The sequence below is a fragment of the Eschrichtius robustus genome, chromosome 1 (assembly GCF_028021215.1).
Source record: "Eschrichtius robustus isolate mEscRob2 chromosome 1, mEscRob2.pri, whole genome shotgun sequence".
Taxonomy (NCBI): Eukaryota; Metazoa; Chordata; class Mammalia; order Artiodactyla; family Eschrichtiidae; genus Eschrichtius; species Eschrichtius robustus.
In genome coordinates, this window is record NC_090824.1 from 32,139,321 (window position 1) to 32,150,517 (window position 11,197).

At 47.7% G+C, this 11,197-nt stretch overlaps 1 protein-coding gene across 6 annotated transcripts in view; it reads left to right on the top strand.

The window, feature by feature from the left end:
* The window catches only part of SLC8A3 (solute carrier family 8 member A3), a 138,311-nt gene extending 134,082 nt beyond the window's left edge, over window positions 1-4,229 (top strand). For 5 of the 6 annotated variants that reach the window (XM_068563658.1, XM_068563706.1, XM_068563450.1 and 2 more), the window contains 3 exons: window positions 5-104; window positions 1,775-2,050; window positions 3,853-4,229. In XM_068563658.1, coding sequence (XP_068419759.1) covers window positions 5-104; window positions 1,775-2,050; window positions 3,853-4,229 — 753 coding nt within the window. The remainder of the gene's footprint in view (window positions 1-4; window positions 105-1,774; window positions 2,051-3,852) is intronic. The other variant, XM_068563517.1, reaches the window with a different exon arrangement.
* The last annotated feature ends 6,968 nt before the right edge of the window (window positions 4,230-11,197 follow it).

Genomic DNA, 11,197 nt, shown 5'->3' on the forward strand with positions numbered 1-11,197 from the left:
ACAGACTACCGTGGACAAGCTGATCAGGAAGACAAACCTGGCCTTGGTTGTGGGGACCCATTCCTGGAGGGACCAGTTCATGGAGGCCATCACTGTCAGTGCAGGTAAGAGGGTCTCAAGATGGGCACAGGAAGCTCCAGGGAAGCAAGAGCACAGCCATGTCAACAACTCACCAGTCTCTGGGAGGGCCCTGTGGCCGGTCTTCCCAGCTCTAACCCTAGATGTTTGCCTTTTCACTGAGTCACTTTGGAAGAGACCTATGGGGTAACTAGAAGAGCATGGCTGTCTCTGGTTTCAAACCCTTGTTCTACTGTGTGAACTGGGACAAGCTATCCTCTCTGTGCTTTGATTTCCTCATCCAAAAAGGGAACCATTGCTACCTTTCTCAGCAAAGAGAGTAGAAAGCTACAGAGTCTGGTACTGAACAGGAACTTAAGAAATTCTGTTTTTCATCATTCCGTCCTCTTATTAATTTGGTCCTCCTTTTCTGTAAAATGCGGGGCTATTCTGATTTAGAGATGTGGGGGTCTGGGGTTGGGAAAAACTTTGCATTGACTGACAGACCCCTGCCCTGTATGATTTCAGACCTCTCCTCGGCATTTAGTGACAGGTTTCCTCCGTGGGGACCCACAGCACAGCCAGCATCCCAGAGGCCTACATGCGGGTTGGCATGGGGATGGGAGGGGTCTTGCCACCACTCACAGTATTGCCTCTTAGCACCATGGAGGCCTCCTGTACTGCCCTGCACTCCTGGCCTTGTCTCTTTTCATGAAGCTTTGTTGTCATAGCAACCCACAGGGTCACATCCCTGAGGTCCCAGCACCAGAGCCAAAGTACAGCCAGGAAGAGAGGCCCACTGCTGCTGCGTTCGCTGCCCCCCCTTTTCCTATCACCTGCTTCAGATACTTTCAGTCCCCCCCCTCTGATGACCCTTTCTTTGCCCCTATAGAGAAAATAAGTGGAATATCAGCCACATAATCTAATTCCCTCCTTTTTCAAAGGAGGGAGCTGAGATTCAGAAACCAAAGATGATTTACCCCAGGTTCCAGATTCTCTTCATAGCAAAGCTGCAATTGGAACCCAAGTGTCCTGACTCCTGCTTCCACCGGTTATGTCAAAACATGGCAGAGGTTGCCTTTGACAGGGCGCCAGCACATCCTCTCCCCCTGGACTGCTGAATGGGCAACTCTGCCCACATTTCCTGGCAAGGACAAACCAGGCCCATCCCTGCTCCATCCCACGGGATATTTGGAGGACGGCACTGTCTCCCCAGGATGCCCACATGATCTGGAACGAAAGCTGTCCTGCTGGGGATGGATAATGACCAGAACCACGAGGTTATTGCAGCAGTCACGTCAGGAAGATTAGAGAGGAGCCCCATGGGTGTCCAGTGAAGAGTGGAAACACAACTGATTTCGCTTTCCTTCACCTAGGCAACCCCGCGCCTGTTCCATCCTCCTCCCTCTCTCTCCCACTGCCCTGTCCCTCTCACGTTCTCACATCCTTTCTCTTCATCTCTTTCTCTTCCCTTTCCTACTCCCCTGTCCTCTCTCACCCACTCTCCCTGGGTGCCCTGCATTCAAATTGACCAATGGGGCACCCCAACTCGTTTTCTATTTCCCGCCTGTTTTCTGGTGCCCGCACCAGCTGCCCAGGAGAGAGCTGGAGTCTCCGTGCAGCCAATGATGCTCATGATGTGGGTTGGACTTGACTTGCTCATGAATGGGGATCTGACCCCGCTGTCCTTTCCCGGGCCTGTTTGTCTTGCCTGCAGCAGGGGACGAGGATGAGGATGAGTCAGGTGAGGAGAGGCTGCCCTCCTGCTTTGACTACGTCATGCACTTCCTAACGGTCTTCTGGAAGGTGCTGTTTGCCTGCGTGCCCCCCACAGAGTATTGCCATGGCTGGGCCTGCTTCGTCGTCTCCATTCTCATCATTGGCATGCTCACAGCCGTCATCGGGGACCTGGCCTCCCACTTCGGCTGCACCATTGGCCTCAAGGACTCGGTCACGGCTGTTGTTTTTGTGGCGTTTGGTACCTCTGTGCCAGGTGAGAGTGAGGGGTGCTTGGATTTGCAAAGAGGATATTACCTGGTTCGAGTGACCCCTACACACTTTGCCTCATTATCTTCCTTACCATCTCAGATCTGAGCTTAACAGAGCCTCTGCCCCTAACGTGCACAGAAGTCAATCAAAGGGTCACTGCCACTATTAAGAATGATAGCTAACATTTCTTGAGCACTTTTGATGTGTCAAGAAGTATGTATGCTAAGCAGCTCACCTGTTTTAGCCCTGTAATGCTCACCCAAACCTTATTCAATAAGGAGAGTTATTATCCCCACTTGACAGATGAGGAGACTGAGGCCCACAGAGGTTAAGTTACCTGCTCAAGTAAGTGGCCAATTTCTTAACCTCCGCATCAGATGAATAGGCCATTTCCCTCTGGCTGCAGACTAGCCTGCTTGAAGATGTGCTGGAGAAATGCCCACCAGCCTCCTCTGCTTAGGACACCTGTGAGTACAAAGTGTCTCACAGCAGGATAGGTGAAGGAAGCTTCGCAAGCTCTCGTCCTTTCATATGATGAATTACATATTCTTTTTTATTCTTATAAACACCTAAAGATGAACAGGAACAGGCATGCCTTTATTTATTCATTAGACAAATGTTTACTGTGCCTGATACAGTCTTGTGCTGGTTGCTGGGACAATAATGGGAAACAAGACAGACATGCTTCCCTCTCCATGTGGAGTTTATAAATCTCCATGTGCGATTTATTTCTGTGCTCCAGAGCCTCGAGGGACTGGAGCCATCAGAGGGGAAGGAGCAGATATGGGTAAAAGGAACAGATGTGGGAAGAAGTTGCAGAGAATCAGAGGTTAAAAAAATTTTAAAAGCAAGGTCATAGGCAAGAAAAGGCAAGAGGTTTTCTCTGGGAGAAAATTGGCAACACGGAGGGAAGCCAGGACAAGCCGGGCAAGGGAGAGTTTGGGGCACATCCAAGTCCTTGCAGTGTGTCCGGAGAACAGCTGGCAGCATTAGAGGCTTGAAGGTTATCCTGTGGTCCACTCAGCTGATGTGTGGCTTTGGCTGAAGCTCTTTGGATGTAGGGTGATGCTACGGAAAGGGCTCTTAACGTGAGGGTTTTCAGGTCAAATCTCCTGATAACTTACCTTGAGTAGATTCCTTGAACCTTATTTTTCCTAACTTGTCAAATAAAAGGGTGGCTGGCAGTCCTTCCGGTGCCTACAATTCATGCTGACATCTAAAGTCAAACAGCCTGCAAGGCCCTGTGCTCTGTATATTAACTGCAAAGGCAGAGCCCCGTCTTCCTTGAGTCCACAGCTCCCCTTGTATCTCCCCATCACGGTTCCCCAGCATGTCCTCCGTCCCCATAAATCCAGCACCTAGCGCAATGCTAAGCCCATGGGCTCAATCACAGTCTGTTACGTAAGTAAATGCCCCGTGTGACAGGTGCAATCAGGCACTTAACTGTAAGAAGCTTCCCTGGATGTCAAAGTTCCCTGGGGAGATATTATGGGAAAGCAAACTCCCCTTACTGAAAAAGTAGTCAAAAGAGAACAATAAACCCATTCAGTAAATACCAGGACCGGAAAAAACCTTGGGAATCTTTCAGACGCAGGCAGATGAGGAACGGGAAGCCCAGAGAAGTAAGGTGACCCATCCAAGGCCACACAGCTTATTCATGGCAGAGCTGGGGGTAGCCCCCAAGCCCCCACCTGTCATTCCCGGACTCGGCCTGATGGCCCCAGCTGCCTTACTGGACACACTCAAAGGTAGGCCCTCCACGCCTCAGCCTCCCACCAGCTCTTGTTTGTCTCTGCCTCTTTCCAGATACGTTTGCCAGCAAAGCAGCCGCCATCCAGGACGTGTACGCAGATGCCTCCATTGGCAATGTCACGGGCAGCAACGCCGTCAACGTCTTCCTGGGCATTGGCCTGGCCTGGACCGTGGCTGCCATCTACTGGGCCCTGCAGGGACAGGAGTTCCACGTGTCAGAGGGCACGCTGGCCTTCTCTGTCACCCTCTTCACCATCTTCGCGTTTGTGTGCATCAGCGTGCTCTTGTACCGCCGGCGGCCCCACCTGGGCGGGGAGCTGGGCGGCCCTCGTGGCTGCAAGCTGGCCACGACTTGGCTCTTTGTGAGCCTGTGGCTTCTCTACATACTCTTTGCCACGCTGGAAGCCTACTGCTACATCAAGGGGTTCTGAGCCGCAGCAGCCCTGGAGAGGCAGTATCAGGACCCGAGCCCCAGGAACTTCACCCGACTAGGCCCTGGCAGTGAACTGAAAGGGCGGAGTCTTAATCAATCCAACAGAATGGAGGAAATACCCATTTTACAAAGTATTTAATTCAATACAAACCAACAACAGCGACAAATCCAACTCCAGCCCATCTTCCCGCCCTGTCCCTGACCCATGACAAAGTCAGACCCTTTCGCCACCTCCTGTTCCACCTTCTGATTATTCCTTTGCTTCTACTTTCCTCGGGGACAGGGTTTCTCCTGTCTGTCCGGTTGGATACATCACCGTTCTCTCACTCCACTGGCGAGGCTTGAAAATGAGTCCTATCCATGTGGCTGGCTTGGGGTTCTCTTTTCATTGCCATCATTATCGTGGTGGCTTTCATTTTCCCATCAGGTTTTGCTCATCATTTGTTTGTTCATCTTGTCTTTTCTCTCTGAGGTTAGTGACAACGGTGCTGTGAAGGAGCTCAAGGTCTGAGCCGATGGGTAGAGGCATGAACTTGCAGACACACCCTCTCCCACTTGCACTGGGTAACAGCTGTCTCTTGCTCCATCGAGGTCCTTTCCCCCCCACCCCTCCGTTTATTCTCTTCATTCTTGAATGGACTGGTGGCATTTGGGTGGCAGTAAGTTTGCACACCCTGGCTGGGCACTAAAGAACGGGGGCTGTGGCAGGAGCACAGCTTTCTATCAAGCTTCTGTCGAAATCCAGTTTAAAACAAGAAGTCATTTTTCTCTTCCCTGCCCGAGCCTTTCGAATTCTGTCTCGTTGTGTCAATGTCTATATGTTTACCCTTCTGCAGGAAGACCCACCAAGCGGGAGATAGGGGACAAAAATAGGAATGGAATATGATGACATAGGGCAGCTAGGGAAACAGAAGGGCTATATGCCTTCTAGAACATCTTTGGCTTCGTATCTGAGGCAGGAGAGACGCGATGTCCACCTAGTGAGATCTTTAAGGGAAAAGATTATATTTAAAATGTCAGTGCTTCTGAGAAATGTCAGCTTTACCACACCCTCACTTCCTAATGCACCAGACTAAGAGCTCTGACTGTATCTTTTGATTTAATGCAAAAACTTAGAGTTTTATAAGAAAATGAGGGCCTCCTTCCACCTCTCCTGGACTCTCCGGTCACATTTGAAAGCATTTTCACAAGACAGGAACTGGAATTCCTCATCTCTCCCACATTCCTGCTTGTTTTTAAACCTCTTGAAGCTCTTTTTCCAGACTGTGGGCTATTTCTTGCCCCAGTAGGAGGAATTGAAGCTGCCATAATCCCATGGAGCCTGAGTTTATAGAGAGATTGGCGTGCCCTACAGACCTTTTCCCAACAAATTTTGAAAGGACCTGGCTTTAAAACACACACACACACGCACACACATACATGCGCGTGCACACACACACACACACACAAATAACCACACATATGAAATCACCAAAAGACTGCCCACAGATCTTTAGGCTTTCTGCATTGACATAAATACATTTTTTAAGGGAAAAGAAGAAATTAAAAAACACCTGTTCAATTTTAAACACATTTTTTAAGAAAAAAATAGCTGAAAAAGAAACAGTGCTCATGTCATAAGCTGTGTTGACAGTTGCCAGTGGAAATGTTGGGTTGGTTTAAAAAAAAAAAAAATAAAAGCTACACTTATATCTCTCTAAAGACAGCTTGCTTCTCCCCATGTTGCCTCAGGAAAAGGTCTAGGGGGTCACCTTGGGTTCCTTCTGGAGCTGAAGTGGTTGAGGTGAAAGTGTCATCTCCTATTTGTGTCTCCTGTTTGTATCTGTCGTCTCCTCAGATGCCAATGTGCCAGACCCAGGATTTTTAAAGCAAAAAATGCTTCAGGACAATGCCACCTGTCAAAGTCTGGACTTTAAGATGCTGGAGGACGTAAGAGGTGGAGCTGTGATGATTAAAGGGGAAAGAGCTTTTTGTATTAGAAAGGCCTGGTAGGGCAGGATTCCAGCTGGACAAACAGCGCCCTGTATTAATTACCAATAGGCACATTCATTCATTCATTTATTCATGACTCTTTCAACAAATGTATTTTGAGCACCCTGTGTGCCTTTAGCTACATTCTGGTGCTACCATGAAGAGTAAGATAGAGTTCCTGACCTCAAGAAACTCACAGTACAGAGAGGCAGGTAGAACTTCTTTTAACCAAGGCTCTTTTGGTTACAAGAAGCAGAAACCCATTAAGCTAGTTCAAGAAATGAAGGGGGTGGGGGCGATACTGCGAAGGCCTGGTGGGGGGCTCTTGTGGAACCCAAGGCAGGAGCACGGCAGGCCATGGGCGCCTGAAAGCCCTCAGGAACCAAGGCCACGTTCCACCTCCCCGAAACCACAAGGTGTCCCCCGTCCTTCCTCCTTCTCCCTGTCAGTCCTATCCACTTCCTCCCCCACCCCCAACGTGCTCTTGCTTTGTTTGTCTTGCACGTGGCCGGCACTGCCACCAGCCCTAACACTCTACCATGACCTCACAGCTCTGTTCCCCACAACGAACTAGAATGTCCCTTTTTAAATCTGAGTGCGGGTTCAATGGAGAAAATGTGACCCATTTTCCATCCCCAAAGGGCCAGTCCCCAAAGGCAGAACCCTTGTAGAAGGCTGTGTCAAAGGGGTTGGGGTGCTGTGGTCTGATTACTTTGTGTCATGTGTCCACTCTTGGTCCGAACAACTCAGGTAAGGAGAGGACGGTGGCGACCACGTTGTATGTACTGTCACCCTTTCCAAAAGCTAAGTGATGGGAAGAAGCCTATGAAGCATATGAGCCATCAAGGTGTGAAGAAAAATTACAGTTCTATGCCATGAGTGGTCGAAGAATGTCATAGACAGGGCATCACAGGGACATGACAGAAAGAAACACTGACTCAGCCTGCAAGAATTGAAGAAGGCTTCACAGGGAATGGAACAGTTAGGTAGGATCTTGAAGGAAGAATAAGTAGTGATTTAACTTGGTGAGGGGGCTTGGTGGTGAAGAACATTCGCGAAGAAACAGCATGCTCGAAGGCACAAGGGTAAATCAGGGGCTGGTGGGGTCATGGGTTAACAAGAGTTGTCATGGCTAGAGGATAGCATTCAAAAGGACACAAAACAGCACCAAAAAAGCAGTCCGGGAGAAGGGCTTGGCTGGAAGACTCTTTCAATTTTTTGCCAGCCACAAAGTTGATAATGAAAAATGCCCTTCAGCCGAGGAAATGGTAGATGCAGAATCATGAAATCAGTTCCTCCCCATCTCTCCCCTTTTGTGAGTCCTTTCTGGGTTATCCAGATGTTAGGCTTTGTCAAGCTGGGATAAACCACAGAGAATGAGGAAGAGGAATCTGAGGACCTGGTACTAGTCGAGATGCCACCACTGACTAGTTCTGTGGACTTGAGCCAGTCCGCCTCCTCTCAGTTTCCTGAACTACAAATAAGGTTTTAATAGATGGTCTCTGAAACCCATTACTTCTACCTTTAACACTGAGATTCTAGAATATATATACAAGAGCAGTGTGTGTGTGTGTGTGTGTGTGTGTGTGTGTGTGTGTAATCAAACTGCCCGGCAACCTCATCTGACGGAGCATAGCAGATGTCCATTCACAATCCCTTGGCTCCATGGCCTGTCTATTAGTGTGAAAAAGACACGGCCAGCCGTTGTGCACATGTCATTTTCAGCATTTTTTCCTGGCGGAGCCACAGCATTCCCATCCCCTTGACTCATTTATTACTTAGAGTAATGTTAGCTGCTATAATAAAGAAACCCCGGTATGTCGGGGCTGAGCAAAATGAAAGTGCATTTCTCACTCATGTAATAATCCAGTGAGAATGGTCCCAGTCAGCAGGTGGCTTTCTTCTACACGAGGCAGCAGGCTTGTCAGTGTTTTAAAACAAACATTTTGTGTAAAAATCTGGATTTGGGCTTCTCTGGCCACACCGCGTGGGCATTCCCTCATGGCAACACTCCAATGGAGCTGATCAGTGGTCACCCCATGTAGACAGGCTCTATGTTCTCGATTCACCAGAGTCCCTACCCAGCCTGCCACTTTCATTCACAGGACCTCCTGGTCCCTGGAGCCATTTATGCATGTGACACCTGCTATGGGGTCAAGGTCTGGGTTTTGCATTTTGGCCTTCCACGTGTTGGTGCTAACCTCCAGTATTCTGTGAGGTTTGAATCCCAGTTATACCATTTTTACCTTTCGTGGGATTTTTAAACAAGTGACTTTAACCTCCCTTAGCCTCAGTTTCTCCAATCCAGACATACAGTTGTTGCAAAGGTTAAATGAACGATTTTTCAAGGCAATTACCATAGTGCCCTATACCTAGCATGCACCCTGGAAATATTCCTTTCACCTCACATTAATGGTTTGTGGTAAAATCCCTTACAGCTGGTGCCATCGGGGTCTGACATGTTCCAGGGGACTGCCAGTGTTCGGGGTTGGGGGGGTGGTAGATGGATGGCCTCAGACCACTTCATCCAACATACCGTTCCTCTATATGTTGGTCCAGGCAGGCTCCATGGAAGTGGAGAAAAGCTCTCCATGGTCTTGCTTCTGTAGCAGAAGCAGGTCTCTAGCTCCTCAGCCTGCATGGGGCACAGAGGTTAAGATTTAGAGGGATGGCCAAGGGGCACCAGGACCCCCATGTCAGGCAAGCCCCTTGGCACATTGGAGAAGTGGGGCAGATATGTTTGGCATCAAAGAAAGAGTGATAAAGAAAGGGACAACAGCCCATATAGAGTCTTTCATGCTAATAGTAAAGTGGGTCATGGTGGACAGAAATACCTGCGGGCTTGCAGAAGGAGGTGAAGCCTTGGGAGAAGCCACGTAGTCTGGCCAAGGTCATCCTGCAAGTGAGTGGCAGAGCTGGACTTAACTACATAGGTCTACCAGATTTCAAAGTCACTGCTTATTATCTGCATATGCACCTGTTGGGTGTGTAAGACAAGCATTGTTTACTTTCATAGTATTCAAGAAGAAAGTTAGGAACATAAATAGGATGACTTGTCTTGGTTTCTCCAGGACTTTCCTGGGTTTAGCACTGAAATTCACATATTTTAGGAAACCCCTCAGTCCTGGGAAATAGGGATGGTTGGTCACCAAAAAATATTACAACTGTCTTACAGAGTAAGACTTAGTACAGAATTGCTACTACTAGTAAATGGTAGTCCCTGCACACACACCTTCTACTATGTCATGCTGTCATCTTTTCCCAAACATTCCATGTCCCATTACTCTCAGCTAGCACTTCAGCTGGATGAAGTTCTTTACCTGGTGTGAATACTCAAACCTTCATCCCACAGAATTTGAATTCTTGGTGCATTGCTCCAGTTTTTCATTGATCCGTACTCTCAGGAAATGGAGTATGAAAAGGCACCCCCAATGAATCCCAAGGTTCCAAACATAGTCCTTCTTACTCTCATTGTGTAGCAGCCCAGTTCCCCCTAAGTAACTGGGATAATCACCCCACCCAGCTCAGTGATCTCTTCCGCCTCTTAGTTTCTTGACATAAATAGTCCGAAATGGCTAGAGAGTAGCTTCAGCTTCTAAATCATCAGAACCACAACTGTGTTCCCTGGTAGAGGCATTTCTCCATTAGGCATCAGGACCTCCAGACCTACTGAGCCCAAGGTTGTAGGGGCAAAAAGTAAAATTCTTCAAGAGGATTATTGGGCATAATGATGAGAGGGGTCACCACACCTCCACTCCTTGATCCTCAGACGTAGGCATCCTGTCTAAAAGAAGTCAGCACTGTATACTGGCCCCCAATTTAAAGCATACACTGCATTCACTGGGATAGCATCCCAACCTCACAAGGTATTATCTCCTAGCTGGTGCTGTAATTGAGCCTGCAACAGGTCATTCCAATATTATGTCAAGACAGCCACCTTTGAGTGATAAGAAATGTGCTAAGACTAGTGCCTCTGATTAAAGGCTGTGTTAAAAAGATATCATGGCAATAGATAAGGCACTCTGAGTCCATGAAAGATGTTAGCAGAAACACCATGGCCAAATCCCTTAAGTTTGCTTTCTATGTCTGTGAGTCTATTTCTGTTTTGTAAATAAGTTCATTTGTATCATTTTTTAAGATTCCACATATAAGTGATAGCCTATGATATTCGTCTTTGTCTGACTTACTGCACTTAGTAGGATAATCTCTAGGTCCATCCACGTTGCTACAAATGGCAATATTTCATTCTTTTTTATGGCTGAGTAATATTCCATTGTGTATACATACTGCATCATCTCTATCCATTCATCTGTCGATGGATACTTAGGTTGCTTCCATGTCTTGGCTATTGTAAACAGTGCTGCTATGAACATAGGGGTACATGTGCCTTTTCAAATTATAGTTTTGTCCAGACATATGCCCAGGAGTGGGATCGCTGGATCATACGATAACTCTATTTTCAGTTTTTTAAGGAATCACCATACTGTTCTCCATAGTGGCTGCACCAATTTAATTCCCACTAACAGGGTAGGAGGGTTCCCTTTTCTCCACACCCTCTCCAGCATTTATTATTCGTAGACTTTTTGATGATGGCCATTCTGATCAGTGTGAGGTAATACCTCATTGTTGTTTTAAAATATCAAACAAAGAAAATCTTTTCACCAACTCAAGGATTTTCATTGACCACTCCCCAGTGACAAATTAAGAAAATATGCTAAAATAGTGACTGCAATTTTCACTGTATTCCTCCTGAAAGCTCAGGGCCATAGCTAGGGTATGATCAGGGTGGTTTAGGAGAATTCAGGAGGAAGCACCAAGAGTCAGACTGGGTGAGCCAAGTTTAGAAGGACAAGACATAATTAGCTATACAAGGAAGACAGGTGAGGACAGACGTCCCAGGCAGTTTGGCAACGCTGTATGGAGAAGTGATGGAGAGAAGAGAGTGGCTTATTTGTGGAGACCTGGGTTCAAGTTCTGCTGTCATATCACTGGCAG